Source organism: Melanerpes formicivorus, unplaced genomic scaffold, assembly GCF_026170545.1.
Source record: "Melanerpes formicivorus ecotype bairdi unplaced genomic scaffold, bMelFor1.0.p_v2 SCAF_18, whole genome shotgun sequence".
Classification (NCBI taxonomy): Eukaryota; Metazoa; Chordata; class Aves; order Piciformes; family Picidae; genus Melanerpes; species Melanerpes formicivorus.
Genome location: NW_027142370.1, coordinates 7,466,461 through 7,493,031, shown reverse-complemented (window position 1 = coordinate 7,493,031; position 26,571 = coordinate 7,466,461). Strand labels below are relative to the sequence as shown.

General features: G+C 40.1%; 1 protein-coding gene across 1 annotated transcript in view; it reads left to right on the top strand.

Annotated features, from left to right (window-relative positions):
* Nucleotides 1–902: 902 nt before the first annotated feature.
* Nucleotides 903–26,571, top strand: part of STX18 (syntaxin 18) — a 47,360-nt gene continuing 21,691 nt past the window's right edge. Inside the window, exon 1 of the mRNA XM_068149489.1 lies at nt 903–1,103. Within this exon, the coding sequence (XP_068005590.1) occupies nt 942–1,103 (162 nt within the window). The 5' untranslated portion in view covers nt 903–941. The remainder of the gene's footprint in view (nt 1,104–26,571) is intronic.

Genomic DNA, 26,571 nt, shown 5'->3' with positions numbered 1-26,571 from the left:
TGCCACACAGTTTCACATAGTATACTGCACTGAACATGACAATAAAGTTGCCTCAGAAACAAAGATTATTTCAGAAAGCACAATCAGTTAGATCACAGAGCTCTGTATTTTAACTCACTGTGTGGTACCTCTTCTAGGCACCGGGGTGATACTGTCCCATTGTCGGATGGCAGCAGACTGGAGCATCTCAGAGGATAGGTTCCATTAGATGTCTGGATGAGGTGCTTAGGGACATGGTGTGACAGTTGTGTACACAGAGTTGTTAGGCTATGATTTGATGCAATGATCTTAAGGTGTTTTCCAACCAGGCAACTGTATGATTGTGTGATTCCTGGTGGAGGAGAATTCATTGCTGCATTTCCCAGGCATAAGCAGCTTGCTCCACCTATACAGCTCAGGGACACGTAATGAGGGAACATACACGTGTGAGCACCTCGCAAGGGAATCTCTCCCCAGCGCTAACCCCAGATCCCAGTGCAGATCTGATAACGTGCATGGATCAGCTGTAATTAACCTGGCTTCCCATGATCAAGCTTCCAAGCTCAGACTCAGGAGCCCGCGTCTCACAGCACCACCTGGCGACACCTGCCACCAGGCCGTACCGGGGGTGCTCGGGACCCCGACCTTTCGTTGGACCTTTTACTCCACAACGTTGCTATGGGATAGGAGGAGGCAGCAGACAAGGGGCAGGGGGACAGCGCTTCCTTCTCGGAGATGGGTTGCGGAGGCAGGAGGCAAACGTTTCTTTCAAATTCCAGCTCCAGCTACCCGTAGCTGCCTGAATTCGGCCTTGCACCGCGGTATCTGACGAGGAGTTCGGCCCCGCTGCAGGACGGCAGCCATGGCTTAGACCAGGGCGGAACGCGCCGCGCGGGGCCGCGTTGCGCAGGGAAGGGTGCGCGGCGGCACCGGCGCCGGCCGGCGGCGAGGGGCGGGCCGCCATGGCGGTGGACATCACCCTGCTCTTCAAGGCTAGCGTGAAGACTGTGAAGACCCGCAACAAGGCGCTAGGGGTAGCGGCGGGGGACAGCGCCAGGGATGAACTGCTGAAGCGAAGCATCGCCCGCTCCAAGAGCGATTTCACCAGCCGAGCCCGAGAGGTGGTGAGTGCGGCGTCTGGCGCGCAGGCCCCACGGGGCGGACGAGTGGCAGTCGGGCCGGCAGGCGGCCTGCGCTGGACGGTGCCTCGGCAGCGGCTCCGCCTGAGCGCCGCCGTTTGGGCAGCCCGCCCCCTTCACCCCCGCCTCGGAGCTTTCCCCGGGGACCCTGGGCGAGCGGGCCTCCCCCGGAGTCGCCCGCAAACAACTCTGGGGCAGCTCTTTCCCACACGGGTGTGGGCTAGAAGGGCGGGAGCGCAGCGTGAGAGCCGGGATCCCGGCGGCAGATCAGCGGCTCCGAGCCCGCCTGTCGCCCGCGTTCCCCCCGGGCTGGGGGCCGCAGGGCCGTCCCGAGGGGGGCTTTGCTGGCTGCAGCCCCTTTCTCTGAGGGCTGACGCTTCTGATCGTGCAAAACGCTGCGGTCCTACGTGCACTCACATTACTATTTCCGCATGCTAGTTGCCACGTAAGAGAACTGACATAGCGAGTATGAGAGTTTGCCACGTTGCATCGTATATGCTGTCTTTAGTTTTGTTTCTTTACCCTGTCATCCAGCGTTTAGACTGCGTTATGAGTTTGTCTAAAACATTTGTGATGTTAGTTGCAGAGAGTGCCGGCGATCTTGTTAAATCGTGACAACTGATCCATTTGCCTGGGGATGCTCTTCTAAATCAGGTGCTATGGTCATGAACTTAGGTGAAGATTTTCTCAGCCCCAGCAGTGACCATCACTGTTTATGTAGTTTGGGTATTTTTGGTCTGCAGCTCCATTGTACAATGGAGTTGTCTGGTATGCAATGGAAAATGACTAACGTCCTAAATATGGTGAGTGTTTTTGCATCTCTCCACCTGTTTGCCAGTTGCATATTGACTAGGACCAGGTAAGAAATGATTGTTGAGGGGTTCCTTAGAAGACAAAACTGTAGGCCCAGTTTGTGACACTTGCTTGTAGCTTTACCATGGTCTTAAACTTGCAGATTTGGATATTTGGATATTAAAGGATCTATAGTTTGGGGAGTTGCTTGGCACTATTTTAGGCCAATCTTAGAAAAACTGAGTGTTTAAGGCTTTCCTATTAACTTCCTGTATCATCTCTCAAATATCCTTGCTTCTTAGTTATTTACAAATCTTGAAGGAATGAGAACTTTTTATCCCTGCTGACTGTTCAGTGTATATTGGAGAAATGGAATAAGGGCTGGTACAGCCTATGAACAGAAATAAAGCTATTTTAATGGCCAAGCAAAATTTTGTGGTGGGCTTGATTACAGCCATAAATGAAATTTTGTGTTTGCTAGGGAGATGGTTTTCTGTGAAGTTTTGCAAAGAGCTAAAAAACAAAGTGCTGGAGCATGAATTCTTCATAAAGCAATACTGAACATATCTGGAAACGTATCTTTGAGAATGGAAAATTTGAAAGGTTAAATGTTTCTAAGTCTTTAAATGCCAAATTTCAAAATGATCAAATGTCTGTGTTTGAAGCTGTTGAACACATAAGGATGCCAGATTCATGGGGCTACAACATCTGTTATTCATATAACCTCTGTGTATGGATTCTGTAGGATGATTAACTGATTCTTCAAAAATTTGGTATGATAGGCCAATATTCACATCAAAACTATCTAATGAGGAGGAAAAATCTCTGCATAAAACTTGTCTACAAAACTAGTTCTTGTGACAGAAGAAATGACACTGAATATAACTTTTGAGCAAACTTGTTAGTTACAAGGGCACCTGACTATCATAGTACGCTGCTCTGGTTACACATGGGTGAGTGGTGGCCTTTTTGTCTGTTGTGTTTTTGTGGCTTTTTGTTTGATTTTGTGTGCTGTGAGTAAAACAGATTCTCATTCATAGCTGCATAAATCCAACGTATCTCATTGTTCGGATGCGGCCCATGGGGTATTTCAAAAGAGCATTGCTATTAGAAGAGATGGAGAGCCGGTGCGTTCGGCCTTGTCCTCAAAGATGGGATCTTCATGTATGTCTTTGTACATTTTGTTATTTGATAAGAGAATTCTTGTAGGACAGAAAGTGGGGGTACCAGTCTGCAGGGAGCAACATCATCCCTGTCTTAAAATAAAAAACTGTATGAATAAAAAGGCCAAGTATGAAATGTCTCATTGGAATATGGCAATAATTATGATGATGTTGGTTCTGACTTTGGTTCAATTTGGTGTCCCCAGAATGTATCAAATAATAGCTAAGCTTTTTAAAATACTAAGAAATAGCCAAAATCATGAAATAGCCAAAATCATGCAGTAGCCAAAATCATGCAATAGCCATCTTGCTATATTAACTTCTATAGGATGGGACATCCATGTGCCAAGTCTAGAGTAGCCCTGAATGGGGCTTAACCCTGAAAACTTCCGTATCGAAGAGTGGCACCGTTAAATTCCATGGCAGAACACAGGCAACGCACTAAAGATTGCACGACCTAAATATGACTGAATAGCTGATATGAACCAGTGCTGTAAGGGAAATGGCCAGAAATGGTTAAAATGGTGTTCTTTAATGGTTTTGGGTTTATACTCAAAAAATTCTGATTTACTAAGGTAGGTTCATGCTATTGATTTCACTCTGCTGACTGCGTAACAGTAACCCCCATGAGAGAATATTTGGATGCAAAGGGAAATATATACTGCTTGTGGTATAGCCAGTTATAGTCTTCATTAGAGATTAATGGCTATGCCAAATTTTGGATGGCAAGTGATATTTCAGTTTACTTAACTTTTAATGAGAAGTAAGTTCTAGTAAATTAGGTCTATAGCTGAGGTAGTTAGAACTAATTCTGACTTCTTCCATGTACAGCTATGAAAAGCCATTTTTTTCTTCAAAGTTCACCAGTGATGCTACCTTTTGTACTTGCTTACATGCACATGGGTTGCCCTTCTCCTTTTTCTAGGCAGAAAATAGGATTCTGAATTACACATTTTCGAATGAGGATTAGGTGTTCTGCTTTGTGATGTTTCAGATTTATCTCTTTCCCTCTGCAAACTATGGTTAATGTTAGGTTCTTACCATGAGCATTTATTGGTTTTACTTCTCATTTCCTTCACCTTTGTTAGAGAAGAAATTTAGCCTCAGAGATGGAAGGGAAAGATGTAGATGATTTTAGTAAGTAGAGGAGAAACACATAGAAAGTTAGTTGTGGCAAATGTTGTTTTAATTTTGGTTTTTTTTTTTGGGGGGGTGGTGATGAATGAGATGCTGACCTTGCTTAATGCAATAGGATTAAATGTCAAATCACTAATGTTCCCTGTGCAATGCAGAACTCACACCAGTAACAGTTGTGAGGGTATAGGCTCACCTGGAGGGAAGAAGGAAGAGCTTACATTTTGGGAAATGTCTGTGCAAATGTCTGTCCTTGTCCCTCCTGCGCTGATTGTTTGGTTTTAAGTACATTCTTAATTCCATGGGAATTGTTTTGTGAATATAATTCAGCAGCAGGATTGAAAGTTTGCTATTAGTTTTCTTTTGACTAACTGCACCTTGTGTGGTGCTGAGAGTCCAAAAGTACCTAATGCTCCAGTTCCTATTCTGAGGACTTTGATTTCATCCTTTCCTCAGCTGTCACGGCTGGTTGTGGGAGTTTCTTTCCTGACTTACAATTGTTGGAGTAACTGTTTTGCCATATACATGGTCACTATGAATTATTTCCTGACTATGGTTGTCCATTAAACTGACACCTCCTGTGAATTCTTATTTGTTTCCTTCTCTGTTTCGCTTAACAAACAATTTCTGAGTCATCACATGTTGATTACTTTGAACTCTGAAGTGTACTGAAATATAAAGTGGGGAGCTAGTGCCATTGAGCGTGCTTGCTGCGCTTCACAGGTATGATCAGCAGGGAAAGTTTCAATTCTCTTAATCTCAGGGAACAGTTATTTCAAAGCATAAAGACTTCAGCTTCTCACAAAGATCAGTTACAAATCTTTGCTTTCAACAAGTAGCATTGATGCTTGTGTTTTTGCTAATTAGGATGGGGTTTGCTCATCAGGATTAGTTATCGCTGTAATGCTGAGCTGATTCCTTGTGATTTTTGGTAATGAGTGGATTGTGTTGTGTGTTTCACCATGGACACAATGGTATAATTTTTCAGTGAAGTATTACGTAACTGTACTCTCTTTGCAATGTCACACCACTGTGCTTGGAAGTCTTTCAGGCGGGCAAACATTAAAAGCTGATAGCTGAGATGATCGCTTCAGCAGTGAAAGCAATTAAAGGGTGAAAATTGGACTGGTGAATAATTTCTAGCAATTTTAGGATTGAAAGTACTCCAATGTGATGTAACTGCACAGAATTGTAAATGATGGGTACTTCTTGAAAATGCAAAATTCCTGACTTCAGGGTGGTGTGTCAAAGCTTTGTCTACCAAAAACCTACATTTTTATAGTGACAAGGTATCAGCTTCTAGGTGTGTGTTTGTCCCTTTTTACCCTTTCATTCTGACTCTGCTCTCCTTTTTTCAGGGAGCATGGTGAGAGCAGTAGAAAAGCTGAGGTACTGCATCGGCTCCAGTTTAAATCTATTCCATTTCCATAGGTATTGTCTAGCATTTGAGAAACAAACAAGCAAAACAAAAACCAGATACAGTTAAATGTAATCCAGCTTCTTTTCCCTCTTTGCCTTTCTACTATTAATAGTTTGCTTGATGTTTCCCACTGGAGATTTCCTTTTTTGGTTTATATTTAAACAGTTTTGAATCTGGGTGCAATCTCACTGATTCTAAGTTGAATATTTCATTTCTGTAGTACAAATGCAGCTGTCTGGTGTTTCCCACCTCTCCATGTCTCAGCTGGCTAGCAAGGGTGAAAGTGATAGAAGGTTTTCAACTGAATGTTCAGTGGGGTTCATGATAATTCTGTGGGGATATCTGTCAGCTCTTAATGTGATTTTGGTCTGTGGTTGAAAATAAGAGAAGGGGTCTTGGTTTGACTCAGTTTATTCGAGCTCCAATGTGGAATCATATTTTAGTGTTCTAATAAAGATTATAATGTGGTCATTCAATGATTTTATTTTTCTTAAAGTGTATTTAAATAATACCAAAAATAGCTTGAGTCCTCAAACAGCGTCCAGAGAAGGGGACAGGAGAGCAGGGGAGCTTGTCAGACACGTGTTGAAATCAAGGTGTATTGGTAGAGTATTGGTAGTTTGGGGAGAAAAAGGGACTTTTGGAGTTCTAAGTTGCTCTAGAAGTTTTACGTTTGTAAAGTACAGATGTAATTGCATTATGTTTGGGGTTTTTCTTGCCTATTTTCGGGTAGTTTGGGGGTTTTCTTGCCTATTTTCAGGTAGTTTGGGTGTTCTTGCAGTATAGAAACATTTTGAAATCTTAGGCTTTTTGAGACTTCTTTCTTGAAGAAGTTCCAGGTTTCCTTTGAGAATTATTGACTGAACTAATGGTCTCTTTTTTTTGCTCCTACCTTATCTCCCCTTTAACAAATACTGTGTTTGGTGGTTTCTTTTTTGTCTTTTTACCCCCCCCCCCCCCCTTTTTAGTCTTACTCTTTCCTGGGAAAGAAGGAAAAACATGTGCAGAGGAACATACTGCTTGCTCTTGTGACACTTGATGTATAACATAAGGCATGTTCTATATTATATCTGCTTTTTTTTATATCTGCTTCACTTTTATTAAAAAGAAATGCTGATAGGGAGCTGACATGTGGAAGACAAACATGTAATGGTGATGAAAACCATTAGCAGGGAAACAAATATTTATTGAAAATAAAAACCATGTCTAAAGGCTCTAATGCTGACTTTTGGAAACACTATCATGTTATGGCGTTTGCAGTATTGTATGTTCTGTACAGTAGATACTGTTTAAAATTGCTTGGGAACCGGAGCTTGCAATTGTGAGCTTGGAATGTCCTGCAGATAATTATGTTGTGGTCAGGCTTTAGGAAAAAAAAGAGAAAGTTCTCGAACTATGATTTTATAAACATGCTACAATAACATTTCCTTATATTTAACAGTTCCTTATAGAAAGTTGATACTCTCACAAGGCACTGACCAAAGGTAAAACATCAAGAAAGAAAAAATATTAAATTAAAACTTCACTTAGGATGTTGACAGTTGGCTTGTAATATTAAACAGATGTGTGTGTTCTTGGGATATTCTTCTTTCAGAACCTTGTTCCATACCCATTCCCAAGTGACAGCTACAAATTTTTGATTAATTCAGAATTCTCCTTTATTCAGTTGTCTTTGTTATGGATACTTTCTGTGGGCCCGTTCAGCTGGACAGTGTGCTGTGTGCATACTGTAGTTTCTGCTGTGATATTCAAGGGCAAGTGTTTCTTTATGTAGGCTTAAATTGAGGCATGGCATATTCAACTGTGTGGAAAAAGTTATTGCATGTATGCAAAGGTTCTTGACTGTGGTATTGCCTTTGTATGTGTGAGTGGGGCATTTATCAGTCTGGACTGTTGACAGGACAGGGCACAATTTGAGCTCTTTGGCTCCCAGTAAATACTGCACATAGAAATCAATGGCAAAATAAACTTAACTTTTAATACTATGTAAGTTTAATGTGGCACAGAGGGGACTACCAATGAAAGGGTAGGCATATAGCACTGTGAAAAGGACAAAATGCTCTCTCCAGTTCTGCTACTGAGCTTTTTTAGAAATATGGTGGTGGAAGGTTGTCCTGGTTTTGATAGAAAAGGGCTACAAAAATATTCTAAAATCTGAAAAAAATCTACTCAGAGAATTTTTTTCTTTTCCTGTTAGGGGACATGATCACAAGAAAAAAAATCTCCAGCTGGCTCATAGGTCTTATGAAAAAGTGAAGACACAATGCTGAGAAGATTCTGCTGGTCCTTGTTTGGTGGATTCTGCATCAATTGAAATCTCAGAGTCAGGTGCATATATTGTAAAATGTACGCTGTTCTCAACTAGTACTGCAGGAGTTAATGCACAGGGGTGGCTCAGGAATTCCTTTTTACATGTGGGACACTAGGTCATACCAAAGCAATGAACTAGATACTGGTTTTCCAAATCCCAGACTACTGCCCCAGTGACCTATGACTGATCAGTCTGCCCTTAGACTGTGTGAATGTATGAATGATCTGTCTATATTTTTTAATATGAAGTGAACTTACAGGGAAATGTGTTAAAGTATTCCTTAAATGAAATACTCATGTTAGCATTCACAGGGTGCTGAATCTTAGTTATATACCACGGAATTTACTTCATGTACAGTAAGCAAGTGTCTTTTAGTATTGTGGGTTAGGTTTTTTCCTGTTTCTGATTTTTTCCTCACAAATTTCAGTGGATGAATGGATCTACAGACAGTTAATTTTTTGTTTTCAAAGACTGAGGGAGTTGCTAACCAATGTGAGGTATGCATTGGCTAAATGCTACTACATTGCTGTACTCTGCATACTCACTGATTTTATGTAACTGAAATGGACATCTCCTTACTTTGTTTTTAAAAGATTTGTGTAAAGACAATGATACAGCATAATGTGAGCAAGACCAGCTTCTTGTAAGCATGCACTTTTTCTCTTAATGATGTTGTTTCCAATTCCTAAGATTTGTAGCTCATAGTGGAAACCATTAAAGTGTAGATGTGAAATACTTCTGAGACTCAGATACTGCTTCTTACAGTTTTTAAGACAATGTGAAGGAGCATTCAGCAAATGCAGGAAAACACTTCTTTAAGATAATAAAAATATGAAGGAGAAGAAAAAAGGGGAAAACAAATCAAAGAGATAATAAGTTGGTCTAAACCAGCCTAGTATAATTTGTTAGATTTCTTTTTCTTTCGTGTCACGGCATACAGAACGCACAGCGCTGTGGTCTGGCTGTTACTTCACCATGTCTTCATAATTTATTGTCTGAAAAATTGTAGTAGTTTCAGGAGCAGTTTGTGGGTTCACACAATGCTTGAACTACTATAATTTCATTTTGTAAGGGGGAACAAGGGATGTGCATTTATTTGGAAAGAAGCTTTTTTGTGTGTGATGAAGGGAAAAAAGCCTTTCCTCTATTGCTCTTAAAGACTGGTTCTTGTTTTACTGAATTAAGCATATACACCCAATGGAAATTCTAATCTCAAGGTCATTCCAATTTAATAGAAATACACTTAAAAGCACCTATTAAAGATACAGGAAGGAAGATAATGCTAATATTACATGGATTTTAGCTTTTGAGTGTATTTGTGAGTATGTTTGTGGGTTTGAACACTAATAATCAGAAGTTACTTCACAGACCATTAAAATAATTTGTGTATATGTGGTTATTACTGATGCTTCTACATTTATAAAAGAGCTGCTGTTACAAAAAGTAACAAAAAAAAGTTTGTTTGCAGCATCTTATGGATTGAACTAATTAAAACAAATTAATTTTATGTTAATCAATTCTTAAAATATAGTGGAAGAGCTTCTTCCTTTAGCAAGGCCTGCAAGTTGTACTGGGAATTCTGAAGAGCTTGGTGATGATAGTCATAGAATCAACCAGGTTGGAACAGACCTCAAAGATCATCAAGTTCAACCTGTCACCCAAGACCTCGTGACTACTAGACCATGGCACCAAGTGCCACGTCCAGTCCCTTCTTGAACACCTCCAAGGATGGTGACTCCACTACCTCCCTGGGCAGTACATTCCAATGGCTAACAACTCTCTCTATGAAAAACTTTCTCCTTGCCTCCAGGCACCATCTTCTGCCAGAGCAGGCACCTGATTACCTCTGTTACTAGCATTCATCTTTGTGCTGGGGATTTGTGGTGGTTGATTTTGACTTTGGATTTTGTTCCTTATGGGGAGGACTTTAATATGAATAAATGTTAATGTGGAAATTACATGAGAGAACTTGCTGTGCTCTTAAGCCTCTTACATTGGCACACTTGGAAGCAAAAGATGGTAACACTAAAATATCTTCTACTGTCCTGATTACCAGTGCTTAAATACTACATCTCTGGCAGAGCAACTCTGTAGGTGTCCAATCTTGCAAAGACAATCGTTTGAGGCTGCTGTCAGTAAGATGTTGTTGTTGATTAAATGCAAATGTGTGTTGTAACAAAACATGCTTTCTTACTGGAACTTTATAAACAAGAAGATTGTTGCAATGCAAATAAAGTGAAACTTTTCAATAGCAAGTTTTTCAGAATTAAGTTTCTTACCTCTTCTAAGACTATGAACTGAACTATTGCTTTCTGATTGCATGATGTGTCTTCTGCTTTACATTGCTATTCTGGCATCTCTGAGAGCCCCTAACTGAGATCAGAGCTCCCTTTGTGGAGCATTTGAACTTTCAACTAAACAAGGCATTTTAAGTTGCAAGGTGAAATCCTGGTTGTACTGAAACAATCAGTCATCACTTTGCAGCTTTACCTAAAGGATTTTTCCAAAAAATTCTTACCAGAGTGAAAGTTTAATGCTCATTTTAGGTTGTGACAGTAAGGATGAAAGCTCAAATAAGAAATGACTGACAGGAGACTTCTCAAGTGCTTTTAAGGATTTTCTACAAAGGCATGTTCTGCCATTTACATTTATATTGTTTGTTTCTAAGAAGTGGACTGAATTCCCTGGGACTATCCATACATTGTTGCACTGGGTCCTAAAAGAGCATTCTCAGAAACTTGTGACAAATGGGAAGGAATTCTGCTTAGGGACATTTCTAATTGGTGTTGTTTATATTTCCAAAGATACTCTGTACCCTGAACCAAACCAGCTTTACAAATATTTAAGCATAGAAGCTGTTAGGTAAAACTTGCAATGTTTGAGTGTAGTTTTGAAACTATGTATGAGTTGTAGCAATTAACCTACATGCACATCTGTAATTCTAGAAAATGGACAGCGTATTACATTCAAAGACTGGATCTGATAGACCCAAATTGCTTAAAACATCAGTTATTGAAGATGTCCCCCTGGGACTCTGAGAAACCATTTAACAGATGAAAGTACATTTTGAAAAGTTTGACCTTACAGGCAATCATAAAATGAATCAAAACAGTTCTTTCCTCCCCTGAAATGTACAGAGCCCATCTGTATCTAATCCAGTAATTATAGACTGAGCTCAATTACCTTTTCAAACTTGGAGCAGACTGGAGACTAGGCAGTGAACAAACATTGGGTTTTGTCTAGACCTCGATTGACCACAGTCTAAAACTTGAATTTATATCTCATTTTATTTTTAGCTTCGTTTGATAGTTTTTAAAGGATTTATTTTGCTACCTAGTTGCTAGATCGTGAAAGTTCTTTCCTCTTGCCCTACTGTTTATAGCTGTATTTTTGCCTCAATGAAGTTAACAGAATGACACCAACTCCTAAGACTTTCCTGGATAAATAATTTCAAATCCATTAAAAAATGGCTTAACTGGCTCTTTTGAGTCTTTAATGTTGCTGCAATGAAATGATGAAATAATCTGTGCAGAATGATGTAGTAACCTCTGTGTTTGTATGCATATATTTAATATTCAGATTGAAAAAAACCCCCACAAACTTTGATATTTTCTGCTTTTCTAGAAAAATGAACCCCAAATTTTCCTGTCTGCAGTATTGCCAGTATTAGAAACTGATTAGAAACTATGTGAAAACAGGTTTTGCAGCTATTTATTTCAGTTAGAGCAAAGAGCCATACACATGAGTGTTAGAGAACATGTGCCTAGCTACAAGTTGTAGCAGCTAATATAGGTTACCTCTGACCACCAAGTAAAGCCCAGGCATGTTTAGAAACTACCCCTTGAACAAAACAAAACAAACAATACAGATCTTTCTGAGAAGTATCTGGTGCTGTGTTCCCTGTCTGACACGGTAACATTGCCAACACGATGGTCTTACTCCTGATGTGATTGCTCACTTGAAAAACATTCTTTGCTCTAAAGATCTGTGTGTTGTTTGTAGAATCCAACCACACTGTGCAAGCCTTTTGTTGCTGCAGTAGTGCATTGCCTATCTCTTGGGTTAGCAGTGGAGGAGCAATGATTAAGGACTGAATAAACATTGTATTTATATTATGACTTGCTGGAACGAGTCCAGAGAAGGGCAACAAAGTTGGTGAGGGGTTTGGAGCACAAGCCCTATGAGGAAAGACTGAGGGAGCTGGGGTTGCTCAGCCTGGAGAAGAGGACACTCAGGGGTGACCTTATCACTCTCTACAACTACCTGAAGGGAGGTTGTAGACAGGCGGATGATGGTCTCTTCTCCCAGGCAGCCAGTACCAGAACAAGAGGACACAGTCTCAGGCTGTGCCAGGGGAGGTTCAGGTTGGATGTTAGGAAGAAGTTCTATACAGAAAGAGTGATTGCCCATTGGAATGGGCTGCCTGGGGAGGTGGCGGAGTTGCCATCACTGGAGGTGTTCAGGAGGAGACTTGATGGGGTGCTTGGTGCCATGGGTTAGCTGTTTGGGTGGGTTGGATTGATTGATGGGTTGGACACGGTGATCTTGAAGGTCTCTTCCATCCTGGTTTGGTTTATTCTAAATAAAGATAAGAGAAGTTTTATTCTAAATATATTTTTAGCTTTTAATTGTGCAGTGTGCTTTTGCTAGAATGGTGTCTCTTAGCAAGTGGAGGCAATGGTAAGTGGTGCATTAGTTGAACTTAACAGTAATTTTTAGTGATTTTTTTTTTAATAGTAATCAGTATTTTGTAGCAGTTGCTGTAATTGATTAAGAATGTGGTTCCTGATGACAACACATACTCAGTGAGTAAGGCATACTGTTCCAATGAGTTGTAAATTTGATGTGACAAGCAGGGAGTTTTTGATGTTTAATTGGTTTTCCTTGTAACACTTGAGAAAAAAACTGATCTGAGGAAATGTGGCATAACTGTAAAGCTGAGAGGCCCAAGAGATTACACTGATTATTCTGAATGTATTTTGTCTCTGTATTTCATAAGCATGGGAAAAGTTCTCTAATATTTGTCCTTGGGGTTTGGGGTTTTTGGTGGGGGTTTTTGGTAGTGTATAGTAGTTTTCTGAATGAATGAGAGTGTTCTGAAAATGCAGTATGGAAATATATCAAGTTATTTTCATAATTGTAATTGAAAAGCAAAATTTGTAATAGTAGATGATGAGGAAACATAGTAGGTCTTGGTATATAACATTAGTCTGGTTTTTTTATTGCAAAAAAGGAGGACTGTCATGCAGTCAAGAAGTCAGGAAATCAGGGTTCAATTTCAGTCCTTCATCAAAATACTATTTACAAAAGCACTGAGAACTTCTTGTTTCCTTCCTTCCTTAACTCCACAGCAGGAGCTAGGACAACCTTTCGGTCGTTGCTAATGATGAATGTTGCAATCTCTTGTACAATCGTATTTGTTTTACTAGATTTATGAAAGAAGAGAGGACCATACGCTGTCTGAAAACAGTGGGCACTTCTTAGCACCGTAATAAGAAAGAGACAGTACACCTGGAAATGCTGATGGAGTTAATGTTACCATTCAGCCTACCACCAGAGTTTGTTATTGGAAGTAAGGATGGCTGATAGAAATATCTGAACTTATAATTTATGTAACACAATTGTGCTACATCTAGGACGCTGAATTGGTCACTTGTGCTCCATTTCATTTTATAAAGCTTCAGTGTTACAAAGAACTTCAGAAGGAAAACCTATATTCAGTGGGTTCTAAGACTAAACTAATGGAATGCCTTTAATCTGTAGTTACTTGAATTGAGAAGCCCAGATTTTGCCCTGTATTTAGTCTGATCTAGATAATTTTAGTCCTAAGGTGTAGTGGCATGCCTCCTCTTCACCCCAGCTGCTAAGGTCAGTAAAAGTCATAAGAGTGACACCTGCTACAACAGACAAATTGGGCTACAGCAAAAAGTAGAAAAATTACTTTCTGTAGGCTCTCTTGAGAAAAGTTTTTCATGTCCTTGCCCACTCTGTCCTGGGTGAGGATTGGTTGATACAATTCCACCTCTTTGCTCATTAGCAAGAGGACTTCGTTGTGCGGCTGTTGGAGGAAACTACCCAACTTCTTGTGGGGGGTCACATACAACCGATCCTGCCCAAGAGATTTTCTGCTTGGTGTGATCCTGCCCAAGAGATTTTCTGCTTGGTGTGTAGCACACATTTTGTATTTGTAATGGAAGAGAAAATATTTGTGCTCTGTGCCTCAGTGGATATTTTTGTGTTGACTGCTTTCAAACCAGATTCCTGAAATCAGCTCTTACAATTGTGTCCACATCCTCTGAGCTCTAAAGCAGGCGGTGAGCATGTGACTTTTAGCTGCTTCTGTTCCAGTAAATGAATTTAATTTTCCTTTTAGGATCATTTTTTTAAATCTAAAGGGAACATTAACTATATTATCATTCCTCTGGATTTGACTTTGACAAAAAGTTAATGGCTCTTCAGCAGTCACCCCATTTTCTCCTGTTTCATTTTAAAGGAATAGCTTTCTTTTGCCTTCATTTGTTACTTCCAACTCTTACCTTTTTTTGACAACATGTGCATTTATTTCTGGCTCTGTTATATTTCTGTTGAATTCTTGTTCTCACAATTTTAGTGTCACTTTTTTTCTTACTCTTGGTATTTTCTCCACTTGACTCCTTCCCTGCACATGCTTACCATCAAAAACCTATCACTATACTAAGGTGTGTGCTCCTATGAATTTGAGGCTTTGTAGAGATAGACATAATGTTCTCATAATTGGGCAGAGAAGTAGCCTGTTGCAGTAAACAGGCAAGTTAGGTAGGAGATAGGAGCAGATTTATATGGTCAAGTGTCTTGTGTGGCCTTGCAAAGTTCTCTTCATTGTCTCATCTTTCCTGTTTATATTACAGGCCAAGCTTTCTTACATCCACGTGAGCTTTGAGTTTGGCTGAGTCTCCTAGATCATGCTCCTTTATGGACTGGGGTGAGAGGAGGAGACCAGAAGCTTACATCTTTCACAGAATGATTCATACAAGGGTCTGTGTTGGAAAGGACCGTGAAGATCATCTGGTTCCAACTACCATGGGCAGGGACACCTTCCATTAGACCAGGCTGCTCAAGGCCCCACCCAGCCTGGCCCTTAGCACCTCCAGGGAGGGGGTATCCACAGCCTCTCTGGACAACCTGGTATCTCCTGTGTTAGCACTGGTTAGGATGGTGCCTATTCACATGCCCTATCTTACAAAGTTGCTTAGCTCACCCCAATCACATCCAAGTTTCTTTTCAGCTGCCTAATAATAGTAATATTGCAGTAGCAAGCATCAGTTTGGAATAGTACACCCTGGGCCCTGAATGCGTGCTATTTCTTTTAGCTGTGTTGACATATGAAAATGTTTCCCAGTTTGTGTGGGGTTTGGTTTGGTTTGGTTTGGGTTTTTTTGTCCTCTCTATTCCCAAACTTTTTGATATGAAAAGCTCCTAACATTTTTCTTTTGTGCTGTGGTCTTCTTTGCCTCACAGTGTCATAACAGTTTCTCGTGATTGCTTTTATCATTGAAAAACGTTCCTTGTGTTCAACTTCAGCTTCTTTAATCTGAAAAGTCTTCTGACATTTTTCCTTACTGATGGACATCTGTCTTGAGTGAAATTAAAATGTGCAGAAATTTAGATGCTTTGTTCAAATTGGTTAAGTGAGTGTGATTAAGCTGTGAGATTTTACTTGATGGGCCACTTTTTACGACAGCATACAAAGCTGTCTGCTGAATTAAAAAAAACCAAACCAGAAATCCAACTTTTCATTTGTAATGGTGGTGTTCTGATTTCCATTATATAAATTGTGCTTCACTCTATTTTGTTTCAGCTCAAGATTAATCCCTATGGTTACAGAAGATATAAATCTCTCGGTTGCTTTTAAAAGGGATCGTTTACTCAGAGCTGGGTTGACAGCCTTTCCTTAAGAGAAGCTATTACTTAATTTTATTTTTCCAAGTTTAAATGCTTCAAAAATATTTGTAATGGTACCCCAAAGGCATCATAAAAACCGTAAAAATAATGATGCCCCAAATTTGCCAAAATTACAGGAAATGGACATTTAAAAACTGGTACCGAGATTCGTGGCTGAGGAAAAGTGAGAAAGGAAAAGGGCCTTCCTTCACAACTTAAATCCTTGTCAGGAGGTTCTGCTTGCAGTGATTAAAAATACACTTTTGGATTGTCAGCATGACTCAGATCTGAAAGAATGGCTTTGATTTTTTTTCCTTTTAATTACAGCTGAGGTTTACTGCCCTCAGATTCTGCAAGCACTTTTGGGGGAGAAATTTCTGTGTGGCTATCAACTAGAATTTTTCAAGTAGAAGTTATTCTCCCCTTAATTGAGGGGTGACCATTTTTTTCATAGGCCAAACCAGTTGGCAGATACTCCTAAGTAGATCAAAGTAATCCAGAGGATAAATGCTGGGGTTCAGAGACACTTTTTCATGCCACCTCATACATTCATTACCTTGGGAAGCTAGTGGTCATTTGGTAGTTCACTTAAGTGCTCTGAAAGAGGGCATTCTTCTCAAATGTTACAGCTGGACTTTGGCTGCATCAGAAGATTCTTGAGTGGGGACACACTAAGGTGCCTTCATTCTCAGCGATGCTTTTAAGCCAGCCTGTGCTCTGATACAGAATCATAGAATCAATAAAGTTGGAAGACACCTCAAAGATCATCAAGTCCAACCTGTCACCCAAGACCTCATGACTACTAAACCATGCCACCAAGTCCCATGTCCAATCCTCTCTTGAACACCTCCAGGGATGGTGATTCCACCACCTCCCTGGGCAGCACATTCCAATGGTTAACAACTCTCTCTGTGAAAAACTTTCTCCTCACCTCCAGCCTAAACTTTTCCTGGTGCAGTTTGAGACTGTGTCCTCTTGTTCTGGTGCTGGTTGCCTGGGAGAAGAGACCAACCCCCTCCTGGCTACAACCACCCTTCAGGTAGTTGTAGGTGGCAATAAGGTCTCCCCTGAGCCTCCTCTTCTCCAGGCTAAACAACCCCAGCTCCCTCAGCCTCTCCTCATAGGGCTTGTGCTAGAGACCTTCTAGCCCTTTCTGTAGTTGAGAGCCTGTCATGCTTTGCCTTAATTACCACTTTATAGGACACTTCCATTACTTAGGGACAGAGTGGAGGGAATGGGATGATATTAACAGGCTGGATTTCAGACTGATTCTGTTAGTATCTTTCTGTGGTCCAAAAGTTGTTAAAAGGAATTTTTTTTTTTTAATGCTGCTGTTTTCCTCACAACAGTTTAGCCAAAACTGTGCTGTTACAAGGAGTAGTGGAGAAAGTTCACTTTCCCCAGGGATGAGGAGGGAAGGGTTTTTGCATCTACTTCCTTGGTACTATAACAGTAGCTCGCTCAGAAAACACAACATAGCAATCCATGTGAAGTGGGGGGGCAGGGAAGAGATCTGTGTCCAGATGTACCAAAGCTGTGCATAGCCTCTATCAGTGCATCATTCTCCATCAGCCATGGAAAGACACAGTTACTAACATAAAAGGCAGCTGATCCAGATCTTGGGAGTTCCTGTTATATCTAAGGGCTCTTTGTCTGATAACATAAAGCACATGTGTGTAAACATCTTAATGTGTACAGAATTGGCTTCTTTCTGGTATATTTATTTGCTTTTGTGCCTGATCTACGCATGTCCTTTAAATAAAGAATCATAAAATTCTCATTCCAACTGGGTGTTTCGTTGGTCCTGTCCAGTGTTTTAATGGAGGAGTCACTTTCTTGGCATAAATGCTAGGGCAAGTACTAAAGCAATGTTTCATCTGCATGATACAAATGCAGGTGTTGAAATACAATAAAAAGGGTTTTGTGCTGAGAACACATTGTGCCCATGATGAAAATCCAGAAAAATGCTAGCAAACCAGAATGGTGCTTGTGCCCCTGGGTTGTGTTTGACAGAGTGGCAGGATTTTGTGACACACAGCACTGTGTCATTTTGTGTTGCACCACTGTGTAGGTGTACTCCTGTACATGCACCCCAAAACCAGTGAAACTGTGAATGAAAAGGGCCTGGCAGAGAAACATGGGACTGCAGTGTGTGAGAGGGAGCGAGGGAGGCTGCATTTCAGCTGTGGCTTCAGCAAAGAGCACATTGGCACAGGCTGAGCTGCTCTGGTGCCCGTGATGGCTTCTGCTGAAGCCAGGTCAGTCTAGTCCTGAAGGGAAGTGCTTGCACACATGACTCTCATTGAACTGCGCTGCAAAAAGTTGCATCCTGAGTTTTGGGATGATGGTCAGGCAGAGTAACCTTTTTTAACTGTGTTTCTGTTAAAAGAGACTGGAAATCTCTTCATATTGCAAAAGATCTTTGAGTCAAGAAAATGGAGTAGTAAATGACTTCAGACTGTGAGAACAAGGGACAAGAAAAGTATCTCTTAAAGAAAGGCATAAGCAGAGTTGAGTGCAGTTACTGAAAGGTTGTAAATGGAGCATTTGAACAGCAATGGCAAAGGCCAATTATTGCAAATTCGTGTTTTGACCACTTCACTTTTATCTCCCAACCAAAACATTCCCCACAGTTGTTGTGGGGGTTTATATTTTAGTCAGTGAGGTTTTGGATGATTGTGTGAAAATATAAACGTTAAAGAAAGTTATGATTAGAGTTGGACAATGAACAAGAGAAAGGGAAATAGTAGCTTTTATTAACATCAGATGTTGCCTTTTTTTCCCTTTTTTAATTTTATGTTACTATTGAAAGTATTTGTTTCCACAGAGAAGAAATGAGGACTGGTTACTAAAAACAATTAGCATGAAATTACATTGTGGAAATTTTACTGTTAGTTTATTCTGGAGGTCATCTCATGTTCCTGTTCACTCTCCACAGACCCATTTACAGAAACACATCTCAATATTCTGAATCAAAATTGTGTGTTCCCACATGCCCAAGAAAACAGTGACAAGATTAACAGAGACCTCTTTATCTTTAAATCCTACATGTATTGCAGTTCTCTGGTTCAGGAGTGAAATTCAGGGTGTATAAATAATTAGCCTGTAAAATAAGACCTTTTGTCCCCCCTGCATTTATAAATGTCTGAGATATACAAAGTGCTAAAATGTTGTTAAGAATATACAGTATACTTTAGGATGGAATGGGTTGTCCAGAGAGGTGGCTGAGGTCCCGTCCCTGGAGGTGTTTTAAGATCAGGCTGGATGAGGCTCTGGCCAGCCTGATCTAGTGTGGGGTGTCCCTGCCCATGGCAGGGGGGTTGGAACTAGATGATCCTTGTGGTCCCTTCCAACCCTGACTGATATTATGATGGTTTCCATCTTAAAAAGTTCAGTGGCTTCAAAATAATTTTTCTATGCATTCATTTAGAGTTTGTTGTAGGTACCCTACACACTTCTAAAGCACACAGCAACCTCATCCCTAAATAACACATTAGTAAGACATCACCCACTGATAATATACTAGGTGCTTGCAGTCTTTGTTTTGGTCCGTGGGCACCTGGAGCTTTCAAGCTCTTAGCTCTTCTTTTACTTTTAATAAAAGAGTCTTGAACTAAAAGTAGTTTGCTGCTGTATTACAAAACTCCAAAAGTCACCATGCACTTGACCAAATCTTACACCAGCTCTGGGTGATCTTTTAAGTATGGTAAGAGGAAATGTGAGGCTTTTAGGCTTACAGCGAGTTATTTACTACCACATTTTCCACTTTGTGTAATAAATAGTGAATAAAAAAAATCAAAATTACAAAGTGGCTATCTAAGGTACTCCTCAGAGGGCAAATATTTCCAATGTGACCTGACAGTAGCCAAAATCAGTGTGTGACAGTTTGCAAACCAGAGGCAGTATTTACAATTATATGATAAGGAAATCAAGAATTTAAAAAACAAAAAATGCTTCATTTTTTGTTTCTTCTGCAAGACTGCTTTTTTCTTTTATTTTTCTTTCTCTTCCCCAGTTTGCTGTTAAGCTGCTCCAGTCCAGGTGTCTGGAAATTTGCTTTGCTTCTTCCTGCAGTTTAGAGCTTTCTTAATCGCTTTATTAATGATCACCGAATACTGCCTGCGACAGTTTGCAGGTTGTCTCTTCCACTCTCTCACAATGGCTGATGCACACTTCTGCAGTGATTCCTTAAAATTTTACTTTGCTTTTGCAAAAAAACCAAACCCAAACAACCACAAAACCGAAAAAACAATCAATCACCCCAAAACCAAAAATGCGAACAAGCGATAAAACTCAACAAAAGAATCCCAAACAAAGCCCAGAAACCAAACCAACAAAAAACTCCAAACAACCCAACACTTTTAAATTGCAAAAGTACTGACAATAATATGACACATTCTAGTTTAAAAAGACTTTGAAAAGCTTTGTACCATCTTTACCATGAAGACTCAGAATTCCTCAGACTTTAGTTTTGTGCTTATAAATTCAGTTAATTCCATATTGAATGTTCTTCTGCCCTGGACCACACACTTTATTAATCCACCACCTCCATTCTTGCTTATGTTAATTTCTTTGCTCTCAATGCAAGACTACTAATAAAATGCAATTAGAATGTTTCCCTGCTGTAATTTCTATGCTGATGTAAAGCAGAAACTGAACAAAGTCACAATTTTCCTGAGATTAGGGTAGCCAGGCTGGCTGTCTCCTTGCCTCCTGCTACCCACTTCAGGAATCAGGCCACCCCCATGCCACAGTTTAGAGATTATTTGCTCTCTTGGGTGTCAGATTACGAGAGCAATTGATCTGCGTGACCTACTTGAGAAACTTTCACGTTTGCTGGGGAAACCTAAACCAAATGTATCCCCTCAAGAGACAAATCAGCTGCAAACTGGCCAGTTGACGTTCAGAGGCGGCAGTCAGTGCTCCTCTGGAGTGACTTGTGGTAGGACAGCACCACCTCATGGCCGACCGCCTCATCACCAGCCAAACCCTTTTAACTAAGAGCTTTTCCCACTATAAAATTCAGCTCTGAAGCTTCAGCTCTGAATGTAATCTTCGTCTGATTTTAACTGTGTGATCTTTGTTGCATACCACTGTGTTAGGGAATGATATAATTTCGTCCTTGTAAAGCTGCAGTTTCTGAAACAGACTCCAGGCAGCAGTATTTTAAATGCAAAATTGTCTGTTCTCAGGCAACATCCTGCAGGAGCCTGCATGCATTCAGTGGGCTGATAGTGCTTAAAGTATAACAGAAAGGAAGCTGTGTGGCACCTGACCTTTCATCCCCTGTGTTTTTAAAAAGTAAGATAGTTCATAGTGGAAAACTTCCCCATAGTAATAACTTCTACCTCAAAACTCTTTATAACTAGTCTTTCCCAACTGTCATAGTAAGAGCTCAAGCTCTTAATGTAAGAATTTATTTACTGTAAATTTGGGTTCTCTTTATATTTTCCTTTCTGTTTGGGGTTTTTTGTTTTGTGCCCTTACACCTCCATCTTCTGCTAGTACTGAGACTGGGAGGCGGGGAGTTGGGTTTTGTTATTGGGTTTGTGTGTGGTTTTGTTTGGTTTTGGTTTGGGGGTTTTCTTTGTCTGGAAACATGCAATCCCTATACACCAGCTAATGTCTTCCTGAAATTCTTCATTTCTTCTGAAATAGGCAGTTGGCTATGTTTGGGTTGACTGGAACTGAAAACATGATAGGCCTTTAGGTATTAATATTAAACCAGTGTTAAGTTTTCTGCTTGTTGCAGCAGATTGTAAAATGTAGTCACCTTTTTGTGAGTCTGTGGATGGAATTATTTAGGTAATGCAGTTGAAGATCAGGGTATTTGAGCACACTGAAAAGTTTATTTTTGTGGTTTATAATATACTTCCATCAGCAGTGCTTGCCAGTACTGCTGAATCAACAGTAAGTGCCTCATCTCTCACTCCTTTTGCAAGAGCCTTTCTATCATGTTTTAAAGTAGCAGTGGCAGTGTAGCAGTTTTATGTGGTAAGGAGTAGCTGCTCATTGTTCTGATGGAGGAGTAAACTTGATAAAGCCCTAGGTTTGTTCAATGAAAATGACTATTCAGCGCCGTTGACTTCTCCCCACAATCTGTCACGGGAGCCTACTCCAATCATTTTAACCGTAAACAATGCTGCTGCTCCTTGCAGTGGGTTAAACGTATGCAAATTGGAACCTACTGTTTCATGAGTGATCAGTTCTTTGTGGGGAGTGGAAAGAGATGTTGTGTATATTGCTAAGATACTGGAGGGAGCGTGGTCGGTGCATTTGCTCTGAAGTACACGCTTCCTTTGAAGATGAAGCTTCCTGTTTCTCTGATTTAAAAATACATCCTGCTCTGAAATCATAAGAAAAATCTTGAATAGAGGAACATCTACTATTTCTAGTGAAGGCCCTGAGTATAAACAGAGCTGTGCAAGCCACCTGTGGTAGCAGATGGCAGCCATTCACAGCTTCCTTTTGTGTTGGACCTGCATTATCTGCAATATTTACTTTTATGTTTTAATAGGGGTTGTTTAAAAAAAAAAACCTACAGTGACAATAAACCACAGATACAGGCATCACACAGGTAGTTAAAAAAAATTAGCTTCCTTGTAAAGTGAGGACTGGAACCTACAGCAACCTTAAAAAAGGTTGCAGGCTTTAATGTGGATTTCTAGAGTGTTTTGAATTGTGTGACATTGACCCTTTTGTTGACACCCGGCAGAAAACTGCTGCAGCCTTGAGAATAATGTGTATTTTATTGATCAGAGCTACACGTGGGAGTTTTTAAATAACACCTTGAGTCCCCAGATTGAGTTCCTGACCTTAGGAGGTTATCACATTAAGTTTCTTCAGTCATAACTAAATATACCTCCTCTGATGGTAGATGGTGCTTTTAGGACGTTCCCGACTGGTGCAGTCCAGCTTCTGCCCTTCTTTGTGTTGATGCAGGTATTTGTGGAGCTGAAACAAGATGAATGGATTCTTTGTATTTGATCACTATTGACCTCTATTTCCAGAAGAACTTTTTAAAACAGTTATTTTTATGTTTGGTATTGATCCTAAAGGGAGTGCCACTTTGAATGGGAAGAGAAGAGGAAGAGCATGGAGTTCATGTCAGAAAGTACCCAATCCTCCATATTCTGTTAGTGAGCAGAAGGGAGAGAATTTACTTTTAGAACAGTGTAACTGATGTTGGCAGTAGTGGATGGATAGGTGGACTTTTTTCCAAGTGATTCTCATAAAGTCAGTTATATCTGGAGTTCAGTAGCGTTCTTCCCCATAAGTTTAGCCCTGATGGCAATGCAAGAGTGCTGCAGCTGTGAATGGCATTTCTCTAAGCCCTCCTATCCTTTCAGGGAAAAAAGGTAATAATTTCATTATTTGAAGGAGAGGCTTCAGATTTCAGAAGAGGAGGAAGGTGATTTCCAGAAGCCAAGAATGGGAACCATGACAAGAGGCCAAAGCTCAGATTTGTTTGTGCTTCATTTTCACATCTATCCTTTTGTTGGCTGCATCAACTGGTGGTCTAATTGTTTTGGAAATGGGAGCATTCAGCAAATAGGAAGTTGCAGTTATGATGGATGGGTAAATGGGGTGGAAAAAACATGGATATGCTGAAATGCAAATGGAGTTAAAAATTGTTCTAGGTCTACTTGAAAGGTTAATGAGAGAAGGTACAAAAATTTAACCCAGAGGCAGTAAAAAACAGGGGGATATAGAGAGGTTGGCCAAGAAAACTGTTGCAGGAGGGAAGACTTTGTAGAGAGAAAGCCATATTTGGCAAAATTTACTGAGTTAGCTAATGGTATTAAACCTCCCCAAAGTTAAAACATTGCTTAGCTGTGTAAATAAAAAGAGAATTAGCAAAAAAGTGGATTTGTCATGCAACTGGAGAATAAGTTAAGAGTAGTTTAGGCATGGTCCCTAGGCTAAATTAGTCAGGGACAAAGCCACAGACCAAGCAGGCTTTTAAAAGCAAGATACCTACAGGGAACCAGAGCATGGAATTGGGAATTTGTACAAAATCTCAGGACTTTATTGCAGTCTGATTGTGGTTTTCAGATAATCTCTGGGTTGAGTTCAGACACTGTGGATTTGAAAAATTCCAGATTCTGAAGGCACCTATTTTCAATGAAAATACATCGAACCAAAGATGATACTGTGTGATCAGAGCAAAGCAAATTTAATGCCTCTAATTATGTCAGTGGAGGAAAACTGATAATAGCTTGACCCAGAAACTGTCCAGGATTCAGAAGAGATTTTAAGGGGAAAAAGATAAGTAGAAAGTCAGATGCAATGCAGTATAATTTGCTCTGTTACTAAAAACACCCAATCAACTAGATACTTAAAGAAAATCTGCTTTTCCTTCATTAGGATGATCTGGTGTCCAATGATAAAGTGTCTGATAAAGTGCCCATTGGAAGTCTAGAGGAGATTAGCAGAGAAAAGGCCAGCTGAGTAAGATGAATAAACAGGAGCAATGCTTCCATGCTGAAAGAAGTGTTTGGCTGAGGAGAGGCATGGTTGTATTTTGCAGTCCCCAAAATCAGAACAATACTAAATAAGGCTTTAAAATCAATCCCAGAGTAAGATGGATCAGTAAACCCTAATGATGAGGGAATGTGAGAGGGAAAAGCCTGGTGCATTGCAGCAAGTCCTGAATGATTCTGGGGTCTGCAGTTGTGAGAAGAAGAAATTAAGCAGTAGGATACCTATTTGGAGACAGGAACAAAGAATAAACTTGAAACTAAGCAATGAAAATAGTGGGAGAAAGGGTATCTACACTGAGTTACAGACACCACTGAATATCCTTCTGTTAAACTGCCTTGGAAAAGGATGGATACAAACCAGAGCAAATGTAAAGCTTGTGGGTTAGGCAACTTCAGAACTGCCTTGTGAGAAGGAATGAAAAGCTTGAGGTCTTTTTTCCCTGGGGCCACAGAAGTTAGAGGTAGATAGGCTTATTGGCAGTAAACTCAAACACATGCAAGCAGAAATTTTAAAGGAATGGATAGTTGTGGAGCAAGAACAGTTTAATGGTTCTTATTCATTATAAGAGCACTGGGATTCTAATAAAGCCATTCACTTGGAACAGGGAAATGCTTTATTACCTTTAGGCTGGAGCTTGATAACTTGGTAAAGAGTGTATGGTGTGCCTCTGATAACCCAAAAGTAATTGCAGGTTCATGACCCTGGAGATATCTTTGGGATTTATATTTGTATGACCAGGGATATTTTGTGCCTGCAGAATATTAAAGCATTGTACCACAAACCCTTTTTTTTGCCCCAATAAATAAAATTCACATTCCCTTTAATGCTAGTGAGACCACCTTTTTTGTTGCAAAAATGGCTGAATTTTGTTGATACAGCAATGATAAACTGCATTCAAAACTCTGCCTGTAGCACACAGTAAGGAAAGGCAAAAGAGAAATAGCAGTGCAGGATCACAGGAGATGCTGTTAGAATTTGAGGGAAAGTAGAACAAGAAGTCTCACTTCTGATGCAAATCTTGGGAACTAAGAGCTTGATGTGAGTATGGGCATAATGGTGTCATTCTAAATTCATGAAAATAGCTTCACAAATGAAGGAGAGGCAAAGTGGGGTCAGCGCAATTCAAACACACGATGACAATTTTAGCCTAAATAGAATGCTCTTTGTGGCTAGATGAATTAATTACTGTAAGACAGTGTTCTTGCTTGTCATTCTGATTCTTTCTGCTTGTTAATCACTCCTAAATTGTAGCTATTGCAGTAATATCAAGATTGGTTACTTATAAAATGTTGCTAGTCTGTTTGGTAGTTTAGTGTTTGGCTCACCTATTAGTGTAAGTGTTTTGAAACGTGTTTCTTTAGTTTTCATTTCTACTTTGCCTTCTGTAGTCCTTTCTTTCTGCCTATTAAATACCATTGTTCTACTGAAACACTATCTGACCCTTTAAAATGTTTTGCTTTCATAGGCAAACTTTATTTACCTATTCAGCAGATTTCCTGACTGACCAAGTCTGAGCTGAAAGAGATTGCTGTACAAAAAAATAAGTGTTGCAGTGGCAATGAGAAGGAACATCTGCACAATGGTTTAGCTTACTCTTTGTGCCTCATTGGTCTTGTAGTGATTTCAGCATTTCCTTTCTTGCTGCACATGATGGTGCTAACATGCTTTAGGAAACTTAGAGTCTGCTGGAGGTACAAACAGAACTGGTTGTTGCGAACGGGATGAAAGTTCCCATGCATGGAAAACTTTAAACATGAACACTGGGAAAACTCTTATCTAACATGAGTTGTAGTAAAAATGAAACAGCAAATAATAATAGGGCAATGCATGCATATTTATTTGCACAAGGAAACACTTGGGTTTAGGTATAAACAAAATCACCATGGTCTCACTAAGTACATTTCACAACCCCCCCCCCCCTCTTTTTTTTCCAATAGCTGCTGATCTTAGAAGATTAATTCCTTCTATTATGTATTTCAATTTATCCAATCTTTTCTCTGTTCTTTTTTGATGTTTTGTTATTGTTTGTTTAATTGCAAGGAACATTTGCATGAAAATGGGATTTAAGACTTGAACAGCTTCTGATGCTCCCCCCCTCTAGATACCCTGAGCAAACCATCTACTTTGATTGTAAACTAAACCAACTATCATTTTGTCAAATTCCTTGCATGCCTTCTTACACTGAATTATTAAGGAATATTTAAGAATATGCTTTAGAGAGATTCCCCT